Source organism: Pygoscelis adeliae, unplaced genomic scaffold (assembly GCF_000699105.1).
Source record: "Pygoscelis adeliae isolate BGI_AS28 unplaced genomic scaffold, ASM69910v1 Scaffold120, whole genome shotgun sequence".
In the NCBI taxonomy this organism is placed as follows: domain Eukaryota; kingdom Metazoa; phylum Chordata; class Aves; order Sphenisciformes; family Spheniscidae; genus Pygoscelis; species Pygoscelis adeliae.
In genome coordinates, this window is record NW_008824032.1 from 3,716,657 (window position 1) to 3,736,224 (window position 19,568).

At 39.7% G+C, this 19,568-nt stretch overlaps 1 protein-coding gene across 1 annotated transcript in view; it reads right to left on the minus strand.

Moving 5' to 3' along the window:
• Window positions 1–16,630, minus strand: part of MAATS1 (MYCBP-associated, testis expressed 1) — a 29,354-nt gene extending 12,724 nt beyond the window's left edge. Inside the window, exons 1-9 of the mRNA XM_009329312.1 lie at window positions 16,497–16,630; window positions 13,633–13,716; window positions 12,280–12,336; window positions 11,191–11,372; window positions 10,269–10,446; window positions 9,769–9,926; window positions 9,327–9,509; window positions 9,072–9,214; window positions 2,818–2,934 (exon numbers count right to left, since the gene is read on the minus strand). Coding sequence (XP_009327587.1) covers window positions 2,818–2,934; window positions 9,072–9,214; window positions 9,327–9,509; window positions 9,769–9,926; window positions 10,269–10,446; window positions 11,191–11,372; window positions 12,280–12,336; window positions 13,633–13,716; window positions 16,497–16,630 — 1,236 coding nt within the window. The remainder of the gene's footprint in view (window positions 1–2,817; window positions 2,935–9,071; window positions 9,215–9,326; window positions 9,510–9,768; window positions 9,927–10,268; window positions 10,447–11,190; window positions 11,373–12,279; window positions 12,337–13,632; window positions 13,717–16,496) is intronic.
• Window positions 16,631–19,568: the final 2,938 nt, after the last annotated feature.

Below are 19,568 nucleotides of genomic sequence, written 5' to 3' on the forward strand. Positions count from 1 at the left end.
CCTGCCTTTCCACACCACCACCCCAGAGCAGCAAAGCAGAACTAGCCAAAGGACTGCCTTATGCTTTGGATGTTCTTTTTCTCTGTAAAGAGGGGATGAATTTCCAGTCCAGTTAGACAGCTAAACTGTACCGTATCATCTGGCTACAGTGTGACAGCGCTTCAGGACACAGTTTTGGAAATGGAGATGGCACATATACTGGACAGGTAAGCCAAACTGCTTGGTTTGATGTAAACTAACATTTGGTTTAAATTTTTGTGGGATGCATTTTTCTGTACTTCTGTTGTTCAGTGCTGCAAATGATGCCTTAGCAAGGGTAATCATCAACTTCTCCATCTGCCTGCTACAGACCAACAAGAAAGAATGAGGGGAGATGGAAAGCCTATCATGCCCTGCAGGAAAAAAAAAAGGAATTAAGGGTATAGAAGGATCTAGGAGCAGGCTGAAAACTAGAGGGGGCTGGGAGAAAGTGATAAACCAGTGAAGGAATTCAGAGACGCTCTGTGAGCTTGTTGTGGCTAGTAAGTGCATAAGAAATGTCTGGGGGAGAGGAGTTGAGGAGGCCTGCAGTAGTGCCTCCATTCTCTCCACTTTCTTCTATATCCCTTGTGGTCCATATCACCTGCCTGTCACTCTGGCACGCTTTCATTTTGAGCTCCTCAACTCCAGCAGGAAGAGGCTGGTGCACTTAGCAGTTGGTACTTGTATCTGCGTATGGCAGGAAGAGAAGCATTAACAACAGAGAAGAGCCTTGCTTTCAGTGCTCCTTGCAGCCAGCTGGTAGGAGAAACCTTACGTGGATTCTGCAAGGCAGGAGATGTTAGCGCTGCTCTTCAGCTGAGTGGCTGAAGTGGCCTGATTTTACAGATGGAGCTTCACTGGAGAGCTCCACTCTTTTATGTGTTCACACATAAAGATACTTGTAAATAAACCAAATGTTGACAGAATTCATTTAGGTGGAATTCTATTGTATTGGAACTCTTTAAAAAAACTATAATCTGTAAACACGCTCAAGAATGACTACAACTGGGTGTGACGGTGTGCTCCCCTGCCCAACCTGACCTTTATTTCCTGTAACTCTGCGCAAGCCAAGCGATAACTACCGGGGCAGTCATTAATGGATGCTGATAGTGATAGCTTCGTCCATTAATGAAGCGGATTCGGGAGCCAGATAACAACACAATAGCCCTTGGTTATTGTGAGAAATACGCCCACCTAACCACAGTTATCAGTATGTAAATATGACTATGAGTCAATCATCTTACCCATATAAATAGTGAGCAGCCCAAGAGCCCTTTGAGCTCTCCTGCAGGGCAGCGGGCTGCACGCCAGGATCTCCCCTTGAGTAGGGACGCCTCTCAAGGTTACTCCTCGAGGTTGAGAGATTCCTTGCCACAGCAGATACTCGGTAAGTGACTAATAGCATGCTAAACTTTGAAACCTTAGCTAAGTGATATAAAGGATTGATTGCGCATGTATAATCCTTTAGACATAAACTGTTGACCAAGTCTGGGACTAGGATTGGATCCAGCCACACTCTGAGAAGTTTAGAAAGCAAGGGGGTCCTTTCTGAACCTCATGACTCAACGGGAGGGTCTCTCTGACAGATTTGTCTGACCCTGTTCTCTATGCAGTAAACAATCAAGTGTGCCTTGCCATCTTATCTTCTTCACTGTTGCATTTACCATTGAACTTTGTTAATTCACACTCTAATTCACTGTTTTCTATCAATAAAGTATTATTGCTTCTCTCTTACAAGCGAAGTGTAGTCTCACTCCATCCACGACACTGGGGGATAAATCGTTCTGATTTCTTTCCATGTTACCTGGAAATACTTAAAAATCTGCTAAATTGGTAAATTTAAATAGTGTAAATCTACCACTGCAATACAATATCTAATACGTAGGAGTTAGTAAAGCTGTGGAAAGCTCTCCCCAAGGAGATATTCTTGTTTCAGTCATCTTAAAATAGACTATATAAAACATAGGACATCATACTGCACAAAGGAAGACAGCATGGATGATCTAATAAGACTTTCTCACTTTCATAGTTGTGGGACTGTCTTAAATTCACAAGTTTAAATGGCAATTGTGTCTGACTCTTACTACATCATGAAAATGATGTTAATAAGCAGACAAAGCAATTCACTGGGGCAACCACCTCTTAAGTATGTTACTTCAAGAAGGAAAAGAAGTTGCAGCTCCCCTAAAAAGTTGTTTTTTCCTACAGCATATCACATCCCTCATGACACATCATTACTGCTATTTCAGTCTCTGAGGAAGAATAATCTTCTGTGAACTGGAGCATGCTCGTCAAAGACTGCATCCTGCATGATGACAAGAGCTTCACTCCAGCAAATTAATGAAGCGCACACTCAGTGCTAAGCACCCGAAGTCTCACTGACTTCAGTGGGACTAAACTTAATTGCTCCGCTGGATTACGATAGTGTTGTCAAATCAGGAGGTTGGAAGACATTTAATAATCATCATCATCGTCATCATCATCTGCCTTTTTCTTCCCCAAGAACAAGTGAATAACACATCTACTAATTTATGTCTTTATAAAATAAAGTTTAGTTAAGGATTTGGCCAACAGGTATTGTAAAAGATTTTCAATTCTTCGGCTGCTAGTATCTTTATAGAATAAAGAGAGACTAAGAGAGTCTTAAGAAATAGTGATGGCTATTTCTAACATGAATACACACAAAAAAGATAAAGCTCATTTCCTTCCTTCTCTGGGCATTCCTTTAACAACCGTGTAGGAAACAATCAGGGATCAACAGAAGAAAAAAAAAAGTGCTAAAATCAGCCCACTTACAATTGATGGTTTTTCCAGGATTGGAGTGGGTGGCCGAGGAACAGGCTTTTCTACTTTTTCAAGGAAACGGAGGGGCTTCTTCGGCTCCTTGACTTTATTCTTCTTCTCCAGTAGTGCCTGGAATAGACATACAATTTCATCAGAACTGGGCTAGATAGAACAACACAATAAGGCCAGTCCTCTAGGTGCTGACTGTTGCTGATTACACTGACTACAGGGAGCTGCAAGTATTTTGCACTTTGCAGGCCTGTAGCTTCTATTTCTTACCTCACATCAACTGAAAAACTGAATATGGTCAGTAGATGAGGCTATTGGTTGGTCAGAAGATACTGATGGGAACTTCAAAATCGTATGTAAGAAGGAAGTGAGAGTTATTTTACTATATTTACAAGTAAGTCATCAGCAATTGCATAGGGTGAGTCACCTAAAATTAATCTAAAATTGGTATGAACTTAATCTCTAATATAATACATTCTTAGGTAAAAGCATATTTCAGATTTATTTTTTTAATTTTCAAATAGGAATGTCATTGAACCAATTAAATACTGACCCATATGCAAGCAGAGGCAGTTGTGTGTGTTACTTTCCTTATACAATGACAAAAATATTAATTATTTTCCTATAAGATAGAGGTAAGATTCTTTCAAAACATGAAAAATGGGTAGAAATATCACAATTTAATTACAGTTTACATATCACTACAGAATGGTTATAACTCTTTGCCTTTAACTATACATATGAAGCTTGTTACTGTGGGTTAGGAATGTTATGCGGTCAGGAGATTTTATGAAGGGGGTCACTTGAAGAGTGTATTGTCACTGTTCTGTGGCCCTTCCTCAGTGAAATGTCTTTGTATGATATGCTGTTACTGTGCAGGGTTGAACCGAATGACTCAGGACCCCTTCCTTGCGAAGTATGTTTTGAAACTCTTCTCTGCTCATCTGCAACAGCCCAGCAGCCCAGTGGCACCCACAGCAACTGCACGAGTGTGCAAGGGCGAAAGGGAAACTAACTTGCCCAAGAACTTCCTTCTACCAAGAAAATCCACAAGCCCATTAAGAGTGGGGTTTTATCTTGCTCGCAGCTGTTTGGTGGCAGATGCCAAACCTTGTCAGCCAAAGCAGGCTAGGAGTGGAAATGCACCACGGCCTCAACTCTTCCGTGACATTTTCAAACTGTTTAGAGAACCAAAGTCCTCCCAACTTCCCATCGCAAGCTACTTAGAACAAGATTTTCAGATAATCATTTCCAACTGCATGGCAACGCTTTCCTGCTGTAGGACATCACACTTCGGCTCGCAAAGAAAAGGGAAGAGAGTATGTACATTTAAAGCTCCTTCAAAATTACAATCCTACTACTGTATGGGTTGGATCTGTAGTCTTTCTTACTGAAAGAGCAGACATATTCCAGCAAGGAAAAGTGTACCTTTTTCTTTTCTCGCGCTCTCTCTTTCAAATGTTCAAATACAGTATTTCACCAGGGAGGGAAACCAAAGAAAAACTTAAGAAAAAAATCCCATGCTGAATTTCTCTCTCCAGTAGCAGGAAATTGATGGCACTTGCACAGAATTTAATTGTGAAATTAATGGAGTTTTGAAACTCCAGTGGTCATTGTACAAAACTCTTCTTGCATATTGGATCTGACCTTTCAGGCCAGACTAATTAAGTGCTCCAGAAAAGGAGAGAGATTTCTAGGTGGAGGGGATAAAATGCTTTATTACTGAAAACTTCTGAAATGGACCATGTTAATAATGCAAGAATCAAAGCCCATAAACTGCTTATAAGCCACGTAAAATGGTTATAGCTCAAAAATGTTGAGAGATTTTCTGAACTGTTTCTTGTATTTGATGACCTTAGAGCTCTCTGGCATAAAGATTATAACACTGCTTCCTATGATTTACAAGGTGTTTTGCATGACTGGGGGGGGGGATTGAAAAAAAAAAAAGCTGCTGTAATTGTGATTCTTTTGAAAACAATGGCTCCTATGTTTATTAGTACAATGTTGCATTCATAAGAATTTTTCTAATAAAACCTTAGCCTCCAAAAATATTTCTTGCTAACCAGAATAACAAAATACAACCAGCATAACAACTTTTAAAGACAGAAAAATCTATGAGCACTTCTGACAAGAGGGAATTCTTATTAATGTAGATTTGAGAAATACTGTAGTTCCCAGAAGTGGTTTTACGTTTTCATGTCAGCACAGTCTAGTGCCTGCTTTGCTGTCTTTACTAAGTCAAAAATGCTTACCACTTGCTTTCCCTAATCTGAGGTTTTAAGTTATTTTAAGACTTTAATGTAAGAAAAGAAAAAGAAAATATGTTTTTTGCATTAACTGGTTCTGCCCAACTTAACAAGCTACCATTTTTCAAAGTAGGGAGACCAGGGCCCAAGAATTTGCTGTAAAATACTTTCTTTCAAAAGAAAAAAGTGCTAAATTTCTGAACAACGTCCTTCAAATGTTACTGCCTACATATCACACTCGAATTTTTCTGTGACAGATTACATTACTTTTTTCAGGTATTAGGTTCAGAGTCATACTATAATCTGGTTGGACTGGACAGCGAAGGGCCACCCAATTGATCTCCTTTTCATTTTCCTGGAAAATGCAGTGAACAGCAAATGGCACCCACTTTAGCTTCTTTGCTAGCTTCCGATAGAAGCAGAACTCTTGACAAGATAGTGGCTTGAGAAACAACTCTCCGTTCAAAGAAATCATTCTTTAGTTTCCTTCCTTATCTTCTCTCTGATCCTCTCCTTTTCACAAGACACTAGGTATATTTCATTTTTGTGTACCGTACAGAGGACACAGTCATGTTTCTTTTCCTCCCTTTTTGCCCGCGAATGAAGACGGTGAGATCATGAAGGACGGACTGACTACCTACTTTGCAATGCAGCATGGCTGCTGCATCTTGGCTGATCAAGACTGACATAATAGCTCTTAGAGCTTGTCTGAGCATCAGCCAACTAACACTGTGTTGGTGATCTGTTCTTGATGAAATAACTGCTTAAAGAGGTTTTCCTACGCTTTGAAGTTGGCAGAGATTTTCTCCAGAGACATTCTTGGCCCCCCTACTTCTCCACCTCCTTCCAGCAACTGGATAAAGGAAAACAGACGTGATGAAAGTTGCACTTAATGCTGATGTGAGAGATTCTTTGTTCCGACATCATCGTGATCCAGCACTTTGAACCTACCTGACACTTCACCCCTCTTGAGTCAGCAGAGCATACAGGGCCAGCCTAAAGTCACGCATTGTTCTGCACTGGGATTTCTTCTAGCAGCTCCTCCGTTCCTTGGTGTATTCAGTTACCTAGTTGCATTTCTTTCCTATAGTAATTAGCTATATCAGTATGCTATCTCCTTAATGCCTTGGATTTTCACACAAGGCTGTCTATATAATGGCTCACTTACATTCCTTAAAGCACCTGGCATCTGCGCTGGCTAGAACTAGCTTTCCTTGTCCTTTTATAGATCTGACTTAAGATACAAATCATTGTTTTTACTGTAAATCCTGGGTCACTCCTGTTTTTGCCATGTTCTCTTGTTTTAGAGAATTATTCAGAGAAATACTGAGTGTACATAATATTCCTGCAAAAGGTTTCAGGATGGTCCTCAAAAAGTCTGCTTCTAAAATCACTTATTTTTGGCTTAGTTTCAAGTCTGGAAGAAGCTGTTCTTATTCTCAAGAGGACACAGATCCTTTTTGTAGTTCCTTGGATAATTGCTTATCCCTTCGTACAAGCTTTAAGCTTGGGAAAACCCTCAATATGGCAAACCAAGAGGAACATAATGAGGAGGACTAGTCCATCTTGCCACTTGTTTGGCCAGAGAAGCAAGCCTTGGAAACTTCCTTTATCAAAATTAATTACTTCTGAGGCCAAAATCTAGCATTCCTCCTCTATTTGCCACCTCCTTCCACAGATTATCCAGGAAAAATGAAAAGAAACTCATTCTAGAGCTAGATCACTGTGTACTCTCTGAATTTTCTGGAGTTCTGCTTTATTTCTAGGATTACGGGAGAAAATTTAAAGATTAAGTGTGCTAGGACAGCACTAAAAAGAGGCTTTTGAGCAGAAAACTGGTCTAGCTGCTCAGATACAGAAATAATGCAAAGCAACACAGTGCCCTTCTAAGATGATCCCTAATTGCCTGCTTTAAACCTCTTTCATACTGTGTGTAACGGAGGTTGTTGGCATGATTGGGACTGCTTAAGCCAAGTGGTCAGACAGCTGTCCTCTCAAGTGCTAAATTCTGTTAACTCAAGTACTCTGCACCCTTTACTGCCCTGTTCTTGACAGCTCCAGTAGCTTATGAGGTGGACCTGTCAGAGAGGCCCTGCTAAACCAGAACATGCTATAGCCACCAAAGTTAAGAAGCAAAAGCCTCTGATGGGAGAACTGACCAGTAACAGCACCACGGAGCTCAGACGCTAATTAGGGCAGTAATTTCTTGTTGCTCTGAACAGAAAGTTTGTTTAAATCTAAAGGCGGCAGAGGCAGTCTGGGTGTTTCACAGTGTCAGTACTTTGTGCTTGTCTGGGCCAACCAGTCTGGTGTCTACTTCTGTATATCTAAAAGCAGCAGTTAAATTTTGCATAGTGGATTAATCATCTTTGCCTGCAAAGGAAACGCTTTGTGATTTTTAAAAGAATATTTTAATGTTTTGCCTTTTTGTGGTGGGGAAACGAGTATTACGTTAGCCCCTCAGTTGGTATAAATCAATGTAGACCAAGTGATTTACATTGATTTAAGAAAGAAAATATGCAGAATTGTGTGCTTTTGTTCTGCATTCCATCTCCCTTTGGCCACCAATTTTTCTTTGAAGAGACATTATTGTGCGAGCAGCCAGCATTAGGGCATACTTCTTCTCCATGGCTACAGTTTAGACACTCCACTGTAGTCTTTCAAACCATGAGAAGTATTTTAAACAAACAGAATACAATTGGTGTAATTGGAATTCAGCTCTGGAAGCTTGGGCTAATGTTCTGCTGCCTATGAGAACCGTGTTATGATCCAGATTATACATAGTCACTACTTGAATTTTATGCAAAAAGCACTCAAACTCAAACCCCTTCGATACTGCTGAGTCTTCTTCTCTAAAACTGTAGTGAATTAATGTCCTTAGTTCTTGAACAATTCCTGTAGCACTCAAGATTTGCTTTGAAAATTTTCCTTCTGAATAATAATCAGATACAATGTTTCATCTTTTACAAGATCCAGTGGAATTTAAATTTGAGATAATATGATTGATTTTTCAGAACAAGATTTCAATTTAAAATTAATTAGTAGAAAGTTACTGTCTGCATTGAGAGTATTATTAAATTACACTAAAACAAGAAAGCTATATACATAATTTCCAATTATGAAATATTTCTTCACTAAATAAAGCATAAGTAAAAGTTGCCAAGCTTTACAAATGAAATTCAGTATTTTTCAAAGATACAGCAGCCAGCCAAGAATATGCCTGATTTTAAAAAAAGGTAACACTCAACAGCATCACAAGAAACGTACTTAAAAGTACATGTAATTTACAAATATTGTGATTGTAGATGCAAATGAGGCACTTCTTTCCTCAGTGGTTAATTGCATATATGGACACCTCATCTGCACGAACAGTTATGATAAATTAAGATATGCAAGACACTATTAGCATGTTTGCAAATCAGATGCTGTTGTTAGGGAACAACAGTGCTGTGCATCCACCGTTCTGATCCTATTTTATGAGTGGGGTCATTTTAATCATGCTTTGCTGCAGATGTTTTTACAACATGTACTTAAAATGTACATTTTAAAAAATGTACAGAATTTTTAGAATATGAATCCAGATTTGGTTTATTTAATCATTAGTAGTTTGACAGCATAACCAGCCGGCTTGCCACCTGTGCATTATAAAAGCAAGGGAGAAATGAGAATGAGCAAATGGCAGGAGAGAATTTCTAACTGACATAATATGTTCCGATCCAAATATCCGATCTGCAGGAAGACAGAAGCGGCTATGCTTGTTTTCTAAAGGGTTGGAGCAGAAGCACAGATGCTAGGGAGAGAAAGTACTGACAGACTGAGTTCCAGAGCAGTACTGGACATGCCTACAACAGTCTGAATGTCTGATCCATTCTGTCCTTGAAGTTGTCTTACAGAAAATATGAATTTAGCGCAGGAAATTGGGAGAAAGCTTACACACGTGCCTTCCCAATTGTATTTCTGAGCAGTTCAAATCTAAGAGGAACTGACATGGTGCTGGATGCAGCTCCATACCTGGTGAACCTGTGCCAGATCCACCTCTAGCCTTGCTGATCTTTTAATAAATCCAGTCTCAGTGGTAGTGTACTTAGGTTTTGGCGCTTTAATCTTGACCTGGGTGACAGAATCTGGGAGAGATGCTTCCAGTTCACACAGTCCTAAGAAATGCAAACAGCAATTAAGTAATGGAGTGGTGGGGAGAGAAATTTGAGTTTTGTTAATATTTTAAGTAAATATCTCATACAAACTAAATCTTCCAAAATGCCTTACCTGCAAAGGTGTTAAGGTAGAAGTTTTTTACCACATAGCGTTCAGAATGGTTGTCTGGGAAATAACCAATTCTTGACAAAGGAGCGTATGTTTGTGATGCAAAGTCAGTATACTCTTTGATGATATCTCGTCTCTCCAGCTTCCCCATCACATTCTTCCTCTTAGCTATCAGTTTCCTGAGCACTGAAAAGGAAATACAAATGTGAGAAGGTTCTTCATACAAATAGTTCTAAAAAAGCTGTATCTTTGGAAATTCACGAGAGCTTTTGCTGGTCAATATAAAAACATGACCTGTTTGACCAGAACAAATGCTGGCCATGCATATCTATATTGTGGATGCAACCTGTTTCATCTTGAATAAAGACTACAACCTTGTGAAAATAGAAATGGCTTGTCTGAAAACTAAGTCTCATACTGCTCTCTCCCTTTCTTTCAAACTTACTCAGTGCACAGTCATGCTGAATCTTTTTTACTTTCTCTTCTTTAGCCTTCTGATAGTTTTGCCAGTGGTCATCCAAGCGCTTGGCATCCAGCTCATTCTGATTCTTCTCTCGCCTCCACAGCAGCTTCTTTAAGACTTCCAGTTGAACCTCCTGCAACCTGCAAGGAAAGAAAAGGCCAGGTATGACCTACTGTACTCTGCAGTGTTCTGTGCAATGCTGTCATCATCAAATCCTACATACCAGCTGACTACTTTACACATAGTTCATATTGCATATCTCGTATTTAATCTTTCATTTTTAAAAGTGAGTTTAGCACTGGTGAAAAGTATTGTGGTAGCAGTCTCTTATATTAAATTTAACAAAAATATCCCTTCCCAAAATCAGGGGATTTTAACAGAAATAAAAGGCTTGTACCCTTCAGCCAATCCCCTAAACCTTCTTGCTCCTTCCCTATTCAGCCAATAATTAAAAGAAATAAAAAGTATAATTGGACTCCTACTTTTCTATTTCCTGTTCTCTAAAGGCCCACTCCTTCCTCTCCATATCATTCATCATTTTCCTCCTCTTCATGATTTGTGAGGCATTGTCCATGGCTGGAAGAGTTGCTTCCCATGCACGTTTTTCCCGGGCACGTTCAATCATCTCCACCTCGGCTAGTCCTGCTGGTAGCCCCCGACCTTACAGGGACAAGAAACAGTAGCTCTTTAGGAGAACGGCGAATCCAGCAAACAACCACCACCAAAAAGTATTAGAGGGCTGGATGGGCACAAGCCCATGTGTTAAACACAAGCAGAATTGTCAATAGCCAGAAGTAAATACTCCTAAGGCCAGTAAAATTCCACAGTATGAGGAATGGTAGGACCTGCAGTTGCTATAGCTTAGTTAATGTTAACACTAGCACTTCATTCCTCTACTGCAGGCTGCAAAGGAGGAAAAAGTTTTCCAAGAAGACACTTTCTGAGAATGAGCATTTTCTTTGGCATCTCCAGTGTCCATCACTATTGCAGGTGTGACACTGGGAGATTAAGGTAAGTGTATTCTGGGGCAGCAGTGTTTGTACTGTTTTTTTACTGTTATCTAACTCAGAACAGCTGAAGAACAGTAGGTAAATGGAAAAACTGCTACTAGTTCGTATTTGTAAAACATATGACCTTTTTATATTGAATGATCTCAAAACTCTTTATGAAATACCCCAGAATAGCGCTATTAAGTAGGTAAATATCATGCCTATTTTAGAAATAGATAAAATAATGCGCCCCAAAGGAAGATAACAAAGGGCTGCCAAAGCTGGCAATAGACTTGAAAACTGACACTGAAAAAAAAGAATTAATATATTATATTAATAATTATAATATATAATATAATTAATAATATATATTAATATATTATATATTATAATTTATCTTGATTTCACAACTCACCCCAAGTGAGTGTAGCAAGTGTCAGAAGTTCAGGGACTGAGCCACTGGGAACTACATATTCAGGGGAATAGGGATCCGTCTGGGCTTCACCATCCCTGTAATCTGTCTGTGTGCTCAATGTTCGTAACTTGGGACCAAAGACCTTGCTGTCTCTTGTAGCTGAATGGACATAGGGCTCTGTCCTAAAAGGAGATGCAAGATGGAAGAACGTTTGTCACATTCATTAAAAAAACCAAAACAGAAACACAACACTAAGTCAAAGGTAGGATATCCAAATGTGCTTTGTTTTATCTTAACATTGCCCCCATTGATACTAACTCCATTATCATTAGTACAAGCACACTGAGGCTACACTGAGTCCTCTGAAACCTCCCTCCTTAGGTAAGCAATTCGGAAATCTTCTGGTTTCAGCTCTCACAAGTTATTACATGCAAATCTTCCCTATGTATCCATTCTAAAGCATTGCTTTTAATGGGCACAAAAAGTAACTAATGGCTGAGTGTAAAATGAAGTAGGACTGCTTCAATTTAGCTTACGTTTGTCTTCCCAACATTTCCAGAACAAAAATTCAATTCTGATGTAAGCATGTGCAACTTCCATTGACTCTACTAGGAACTGAATCTTCTTATGTCCCCTCAAAATTGGATCCCCACTGAACACCACACTAGACTACTTCATGGATGCTCTACACCACTGAACAGTATTGCAACTATCACAGACATTGTAATAAAATATCAGAAGATTCTCCAACAATATTGCTGTATTGGAGAATCTTCTTTGCATCAGTATCTCTTCTAGGATTCAGAGACACTTGGCTTTCTGTTTCAGGCCTCATAATCATAACACACTTGAGGCTCACGTCCTTTACCCACAAAGCACTACTGATAATACTGCAAGCAAATTCTGAAACAGTCAGTCACCTGCTTCCTCAGGAATTCTCAATGGTGAACAAACCCTTACCTCTTAACAAGTTTTTCCTGTTGGTTCATTATGAAAAGTATTGGTCACCAGCTAAATAGTTACCCAATCCTTTTCTGGTGAGATGTGGCCCATTACAACAGTAATGATGTTCCAGAACTCACTACTTACTTTGCCATTGTGTAAGCAACATTTAGTGGAAGCAGCTTATTAGAAGGAACGAGAGGTCTGAAAAGAGAGAATGCAGATGTAAGACAACCACCATGAGCATAAAAGATCATTATGGTTTAGAAAAACTGCAGTCCACTAATTTCAATGGAGTTACACTGATTTTCCACAACTCAGGTTCTGTGGTTGCACGTTTAAGAATTGTGCCTGAATATTAAATAATTCTTTCATAGCTAAGGAGCAACAAAGAAAGTTTCACCAGTAGGAGTGGGTGTTATTCTTCTGCCAGAGCAGAAAGTAGAATTGCAAAACAAGACAATAATTAAAAGAAGTTAGTTTTGAGTGTGCTCACAACATTTTGTGTACATTTCACTGATTAGTTTACTTTTTTCACTTTGAGATTTTGATAGAGGGTTTTTTAATAACTTGAAATCCTGAAATGAATTCCTACAATCAGCTGGTAAGGTAAGCTGTTTTGGACTTACCTAATTTGACTGTTTCCTTTTTTGCAGTACTTTACGAAGCATGTTGAAAGTGATATGGGCTCAACGACATATTAATAATTCCTTCTTAGGCATTCTTATAGTTTGCATATTGCAGTTCACTATCAATTTCTCTTAGCCTTTGAGAGGCTTTAAATCTTAATTTGAAATTGCAGAAGATAACATCATCTTTGTCCTTTTTTTGTTGTTGTTAAAGGAGCCATAAAGAACTTCAATTTATTAAACTTGGGTCATTTTTTTATATTTAAAGTGGACATATTGGCCAATAGCTGCTGACTATAATAGTGAATGTAATTCAAAGTATATGTGACTAAGTTGAGAACGTTTGTACGCTAGCTGTTGGTTCGGATCTTGAGTCCATTGCTGACCTGCAGTGTCATTCTGAAAGGAGCAGAGTAGTCCTGCAGTAGGGGACATTGATGAAAAGTTAATCGAGGATTCCCTTTGCTCCCTTTCTGCTCTTGGCAGGAACTGGGAGGTAAAAGGTTCCTCCTTAAGAAGGCACCTTTCCAGGAGTCTGAAGAACTACAATGGCTTTGTGAGCATCTTCTTCCTTTGTGTAGGAGGATCTACAGCCCAAAGCTTTCTACAAATAATTATTAAGTACAGAATGCTTGGTACATTTGCTTATATGGTAACTCATTATCTGAAAATTCTGACATAGTGTGAATTTTAAAAGACCTTGTGATTTAAGATTTGGTTACTATTTAGATTTTCTACAGCAGTGATCAAAGAACCAACAGAAAAGCCAAAAAAAAAAAAAAAAAAAAAGGCTCTGGCATATATTTAGGTGCTCTTTAAACTGCACAAAAGCAAGCTTCTGAATTCTGTTTCAAATCAATTAATTCCTTACCGTGCAAAATACTTGTAGCGATTCCTTCCACTAACTTCAGGATCTTCATACACAATTTGAGGTATTTGAAGAGAAGGTTGAGCTCTAAAAGCCAAAATACAGGATTCCTTACTATCATTTAAGAAGTACATTCAGAGCAGTTCTGATCTTTTTTTCTTATGCTTTTTTTTTTTTTCCTTCTCTCTCTACTTCTCTGGTTGCACAATGAAATGTACATACTACAAAGTCCACAAAATCCCCATACTTATACAAGCAATTATATTTTGCTTTTTTCATACTTATTTACACAGCAAGACAATTTGATTCTTTATGTATATTCCCCACTGTGTGTGGGCAAGAAATGGTCATTTGCTGCCTTTAATAAACTTTCTTATGTGCTTGTCATGAAAAGAACTGGCCACTTGTAAATGCTTGACCTTGTAAAGTAAACTACTTTTACTGGGAGTGGGGGAAGCAAACTCATTTTCTTAAGAGTGAAAAACTTTCCATAACAGAAAATATATGTAAAAGAGTATAAGGAACAAAGGGGAAGACTACCACTTTCTACCTTTCAAAAATAGCTAAAGAGATTTTGAGCAAATGTGGGAAATTTTAGAATCAGCAATTTCAATTTGAATTCTCCAATAGAGGAGAAAAATTAGGCTGACCATGCGAATGTTTCAAAACCTATGCTGGAACAAGCATATCTTTTGCAAGAACATTCTTACTTCATTTTTTCCCCCATTTTGAATTTGAAGTAGGCAGACTGATTAAATTTTTCACTGTAACATCTTGGAGGGTTCTCTTCATTTTAAAGCTTTGGAAGACCATGAGGTAGACCTCATTAAGGCAGTCAGTGAGAGAATGGGTACAATTGAGTCCTTTGAAAGCTATGCTTCAGGATTGCTATTTGATTTCACAACCACTTTATACTCCAGTCTTACTCTGGACAAGACAAGAAACAGAAGTTCTTTTTAAAAAAAAAACCAGCCCAAGTCATGCCATTAAGGTAAGTAATTTCCTTAAGCTATACATATGGCAAGTCCTGAATGTCATGTTTTTCGTAAGACCATTTTTGGCAACTTGTAAGAATCCTGACCTCAGGTGTATGGGATTGTGGGTGCTGGAGTTGGTCACTGCTGCCTGCTTTTAAATACAGAGGCATATTTACAGTGATACGGTTAACAATACATAACATTGCTCGACAGCTGGGATCAAAACAAAGGCTTGCATGCTGAGATCAGTTGTCCTCGAAGACCCGATCTAAGCCCTGCGAGCTGCGCTGTGGAACTCGGGGAGCCACAGTACGGCTACCCACTACAGCAAAGCCTATAGAGAGATGCTTCATTAACCTCCTGTGACATACGATTTACTGCAAAGGTAAGTTTAAAGTCATCTCTTCCCAGTGCTTTCAGTCATATCACATAACAAAAGAGAGGGGAAGGTTTCGAGGTGCAGTGCGGTAACCTGAGATACTTGCTCAGCACTAATCAACCTATTATTCTGAAGTTGTGTTTGTAATTCAAATGAGCTAATTGAGCTGATGGCTAGTTCCACTAGCTGACTCTTTATATATCAGACTGTTGCTCCATCCAAATGGATTTGTGTTTCATTCAGCACAGGTGGGCACTTATTCTTATGATCTAACTTTATTAGCATAAGCTGTTCATCCTATTATGGTATAGTTATAGGCACAATGGGAACCCAGTGAAATAGCCCCTTTTATTCCACAGATCCTGCCTCTGGCACGTCCTTGACTTATATTTGCTGACTTTGCTGAAATAAATGAGCATTTATTCCTGGTAACCTTGCAGAGGCAATGCAACTACCGAAAAGACAGCTGGGAAATATTCTATCTTCTATACCAGCAACACTGTTAACCAGTGCAGGTTGAAACAGAGGGGATATATTTATCATTTTTTGTTAATTGCAGGACTCTCTGCAAATACACGTTGTTGAAATGTAAATCAATTTTAAAGCAGCGCAGGTGTCAAATAAGTTCTTGTTACAGAATATCAGGCAAAATATAAGAAGCCACTGAGGTTTTCACGTGCTGAGGACAGTCTGAACTGCTGAAAATAAGAAGAAGAAAAAAAAAAAAAGGCTCCAAAATTCTTATTTTATTGTGGAAATTAGAAGAATATGCTTTCGAAACTGAACAAAACCAGGTGTGAAATCTGCTGTATTACTCTTAAACATCTTTGATTACTGTCTGCCATGTGGTAGAACTCAGTTACCAGCAACCCTAGAGCACGCATCGTATGAAAAGCCCATGGTCTAAAGTTAGCTTGTTAATGCAGCAAGAACCTCTGAAAATAACTACCCAGGCTGATGCCTCCAGTCTTGAATACAGCTACAAGAGGACTCCAAAAAACACACGGTATAGCAAAACACATAAATGTTTCTTTAAATATTTGCTGAATCAGAAGCCCAAATTGTGACGCCAGGAGAAAGTTCAACTAAGAAACCCCTGCACTAAAAATGTGGTGCCCTGGTTCAGGCCCCATACACCCTTGAACAAGCAGCAAAAGCAATCATCTAATCAGCTGCAACTGCACGGGACTAAAAGGAAACAGCTCCCGCTGAAGTAACACACATGAGTCACTGAAGTCTTCATAACTTATCTGATCTGTAAGAGATTGAAATAACTCTCTTCTCTTTCCCAGCAACCGCTGCAAAGCAGATAGCACAGGGATGAGGGAATGTGCAACATCCGCCCTGTAAGGAACAGATGGGCAACCATACTCCACAACAGCTGCAATCTCTTAATTTCAAGGGAAACATAAGTAGGAGCAAATTGCAGGCATCTCTACTTCAGTGTACATGGGTTTTTGTTGGGTTTGTTTGTATGTTTGTTTTAAATTATCTAACCATAGAACACTTACGCAGCAAGCTGCTGAAGAGTCTCCAGGCGCTGCTGAGCCCTCCCTCTCCATCTTCGGTCAATAAATGAAGGCACTGCATCTTTGCCCTCTAAGCACAGATTGTAGCCGGGGAAATGGATCAAGCTACTAAGCATACTTCTGAATATTGGTGCCTTTACCTAATGTTTGTGTGGACACAAAGAAGAGAGGCAGTGATTTAGCGATTTCAAATAGTATTAAAGAGACCAGAATTTCAGCTTGCTGTGATTTACAGGACTGCACATTTGGGATGGGAAAAGAAGGCAGCATACATATGCTAATGATGTCAGCTGGTTGGATGGTACTTCTCAAGATGTGGAGCATACCAGACTAGCAGCAGATGCACAGATATGTCTTCTGGCTGTTTTCCAGTGTCTAAACTTATACTTAAAATCAAAGGGTCTAATGGTTTGTTACATGAAGAAGTTAGTGAGTAGTAACTGTGAATGTGAACTTCTAGCACATTACCCCATGTAACTCCCTGTTATTTCATGTGCTCTAGAAATGAAGTAACACATTCCACTTACAGAGTAAAATTACATTATTCTATACTGTTAACAATTTTAGCATGTGTTAAAAATATCTCGACAGGAGTTAGCACACAAAAATGGTCACATTAAAAATCCACACCCTTCCTTCTAAGCACTAATTTCCCTGGGTAGATATGCCTTAAATCTCTAAATTTATGGTTGCCAATAAATCTTTGCAATCCTGACTCAAGTGTAAGTGATGTCGCTATATTGGCTTGAGCTTCTGTAAAGCCTGAAATCAGATTTGAATTGTGAATCGCCCCTCTCATTTCAGCTGGTGCTAACTCAGCTGGGATCAAAACAAAGGCTTGCATATAGGGTAGTGGTTACATTTCAAGTACACTAGCTCACCAGAGTGTAGGAGAGTGTCGAATTATGAGGGTCTAGGCACCCTACTATGAGTAGCTGCTTGCTGTGCATGAGACTGCATTTTTGTTTCATTTCTCTTCAAAGAGAATTCAACTTTGGAGAGTTTGGAAAACCCTATAAACTAATATTATCACAGCCCCTGTCCACCCCATTTTGTGATGCTATAGATTAAGAATTCAAAGTTGTATTGTTTTGAATTGCACATTATGCACTTGCTGATTCATATACTTAAAACATGTTTTATGCAAATCGGAGTCTGTCACCATACCCATCCACAACATTACACCTATGACATGACATTAGTGACAGTATGCCTGCTTACTTTGTCTGGCCTGAACTGTTAACACAGCCATATTGTTGCGAGGATATCTATGATGACAGGCAATGTTTCCAGCTCCATGTGTACGTCTCTCTACAGAGAGGCAGACAAACACACATTTTTTTTCATGTAGCTATAAGAAAGAGTCCGAGATGATGGGATAAGAGACATCCAGAAACATTCTTCAGAAAAATGTTTCTTGATTCCATTGCTGGAAAGCTGCTCAGGGATTTTCTCCTCATTGTACAGCAATGGAGTTTCAGAGTTCAGAATATCTGCCTTGCAGGCTCAGTCAAGTGCATAGCTTCAGGAGGACTCTGTTTGTTTAAAATCCAATTCATTGTGCAGTTGTACCAAGTCTGTTCTCCTTTGGCATTCTACCTATATGCAGCCTGTCCAGCCATCAATTACTGCTGTCTAAAGGTGTGATTGCAACTCCCACAGGCATGCCCTGGCTGGTTTTAAACTAGCTAGGGTGAATACTGATAGCAGGGGAGCAAATGCAGTAGGGAGCTAAAGGTGGACCTAACTAGCTAAGGGCTTAGCTAGGAAGTTAAATTGTGCTAACCTAGTATGAAGAATCAGGATGGGTTTGCAATCTTTACAGGCTGCTTAGCCTGTTGGTACCTAGTTCATTTTAAACTAAGTATGCTACCTTGAGCTGTAGTGTAAGTATATCCCAAGGTAAGTGAAGCGGCACCATGTGAAATAAAACGTTTTAACAGCTCTGCTTGAACAACAGCCCAACAACTGTCCAGTTCTTTTATTAGATCCTAATAACATATACAAGCTATTGTTAACAGCATTTGGAGATATTCTATTAAAAATACTGACACACAATTTAGGAAATTACTCAGGACATGAAACTGGGCATTTCTAAGCTGCTGTTACAGGGTCTCCCTAGGTCAGCAATCATGGTTACTCCCTGTGTTAAGTCTTGTTTTAGATAAAACTGCTTCCTTTGCTTTGTATTTTGCTGTTTTAAGGGAGCAGCTTAGAACTGAGACAGAGTTTCTACCCATGTGTATGCATACACACAGAAACATAAGGTGCACACGGGAGCTGTCTTTGGACAACACCTACCACTTTATCACCGACAAGTTGAACATGGACATTTGACTTTGAATGGTCCTTCTCACTTGATAGTGTGTACAGAGGGTCTGAAAGATAAGTGAACAAATGGAACTAGTTACATATTTCAGGAATCGGCATGAATCGTCAGGCTCTGCTTCCCTCTTTAGAAGTCTGTCCACAAGAGAGTATGAAACAAACTAGGAAAGAAAAAAAACTGAAATACATGTCTCCATATCAAAGAAATTCCACCACCACACAAATGAGCCTCAGAGCTGAAATACTACTGTTCTGGGGAACATGCACATGACTGAAGAAAAATCTACTTTCTTTGGAAGCACTGCCAACTTAAATAGAAAATGAAGACATGAAACAGGAAGAAGAAAGCACGGTGCAATGGTAATCAGTGGAAATACCATACTGTACACGATGCTTCCCTCTGGGATATAGAGCTAGCGCTGGCTTTCCTCCAGCTCACAAATGTTTCATAGTCCCAAGCCTCTCCTCACTACTGGTAACTTCGTTACTGCTGCCAACCCTAACGCTTTACCACTATGCGCCTCTGCCGTGCTCCGGCGGCGGCACCCATCTTCCCGGCTCCAAACCTGCTTTCCCTGCCTGGTTAGTTGCTGGTCGCCCAGTGACAGCCCCTCGGCCGGCTCTGGCCGTGCACCTCGTCTTGCACGGCGGCTGGCCGGCAGGGGAGGCCCGGGGAGAGGCGGGAGGCCTGCTCGGGCAGCCCAACCGCTTCAGAAGCCGCACACC